At 43.4% G+C, this 1492-nt stretch overlaps 1 protein-coding gene across 1 annotated transcript in view; it reads left to right on the top strand.

The window, feature by feature from the left end:
• LOC106881632 (rabankyrin-5) overlaps positions 1 to 1492 on the top strand; it is a 24860-nt gene that overhangs the window by 17214 nt on the left and 6154 nt on the right. The window contains exon 11 of the mRNA XM_052978127.1: positions 423 to 501. Within this exon, the coding sequence (XP_052834087.1) occupies positions 423 to 501 (79 nt within the window). The remainder of the gene's footprint in view (positions 1 to 422; positions 502 to 1492) is intronic.

Genomic DNA, 1492 nt, shown 5'->3' with positions numbered 1-1492 from the left:
ATGCCAGTGGCACGTGAAAAGACATTCGAGCGAGATCGTTGCCAGTGCCGATGGACTGGCTCCTGTGCAGGTGGTACGTAAAATACACCATTTCGAGCGTGGCCGTCACGAGTACCCGCCTGACTGGCCCTCGTGCCGGTGGCACGTAAAAGCACCCACTACACTCTCGGAGTGGTTGGTGTTAGGAAGGGCATCCAGCTGTAGAAACTCTGCCAAATCAGATTGGAGCCTGGTGTAGCCATCTGGTTCACCAGTCCTCAGTCAAATCATCCAACCCATGCTAGCATGGAAAGCGGACGTTAAACGATGTTGATGATGATAATATGTGTGTATATATGAATATATATGTATTGTATGTAGATCTGTGTGTGTGTGTGCATGTATATATTTGTGCATATATCTGCTTTGTTTTCTTTTGATAGCGCTTGTGATAAAAACAGCCCCAGAAGACCGGGGCCCAACGAAGAAGGAGGCGAAGAGGCCAGGTATATTATTATTATTGTTCGGTAGTTTTATTTTCATAACGTGCTTTCACTTCACTACCGAGCACATCTCTGTGTGCCTTGGGTATGTGCTGTGGTTTGCTGTGGTGCTCTTATGGTTACTGTAATGAAGGTGTTTTGCGTAGGATGTGTGCAGTACCCAGTAGTGCTCATATGTTTGTCTGTGGTGTTCTGGATTGGTGCTTTTTGTACACTATTATACATCTCTACGGTCTGGGTTTTATTATTATTATTATTATTATTATTATTATCATCATCATCATCATCATCATCATCACCATCACCATCACCGTCATCATCAGCATCATCATCACTTTCATTATTATTATAGACGTCACACAGTATACAATATTGTGAGGTTGTCGATTGAAGATATTGTGTCTACCGGGGGTTTGTGCTGTTTGTCAAGTCACAACCAGGACCTCAGACAGACAGCACTTTACGCAATATGCATCCAGTTCCAAGTAATGCCGTCTTTTGCCATACACCTAGATTGTAGGGTATTTCTAAAGTTTCCAGATGTGTTTTTCAGATTTGGGTGGTATTGAACCCAAATGCTCCGATGACAATAGGGATAATCTTTATGTTTGACTCTCGTAGCTGCCACATCTTAGGGATCTCAATTAGGGGTCTCCATATTTATCAACCTTTTCTCTTTCTTTCATGATGACATCTTGATCTCCTGGCACTGCCGCGTTGATTACTACCATTATTATCAAGGTAACGAGCTGGCAGAGTCGTTTGCATGCTGGACGAAATGCTTAGTGATAATTCGTCCGTCGCTACGTTCTGAGTTCAAAACTCCTGCTGAGGTCGACTTTGCCTTTTATCCCTTCAGGGTCGATAAATTAAGTACCAGTTGCATACTGGGATCGATCTAATTGACTGGCCGCCTCCCACAAAATGGCTGCCCTTGTAGCAAAATCTGAAACCATTATTATTATTATTATTATTGCTAGTGCCACTGGACTGGCTCCTGTGCAGGTGGC

Source organism: Octopus bimaculoides, chromosome 30 (genome assembly GCF_001194135.2).
Source record: "Octopus bimaculoides isolate UCB-OBI-ISO-001 chromosome 30, ASM119413v2, whole genome shotgun sequence".
In the NCBI taxonomy this organism is placed as follows: Eukaryota; Metazoa; Mollusca; class Cephalopoda; order Octopoda; family Octopodidae; genus Octopus; species Octopus bimaculoides.
Note: the sequence above shows the minus strand (reverse complement) of the source record. Positions and strands in the feature narration are given on the sequence as shown.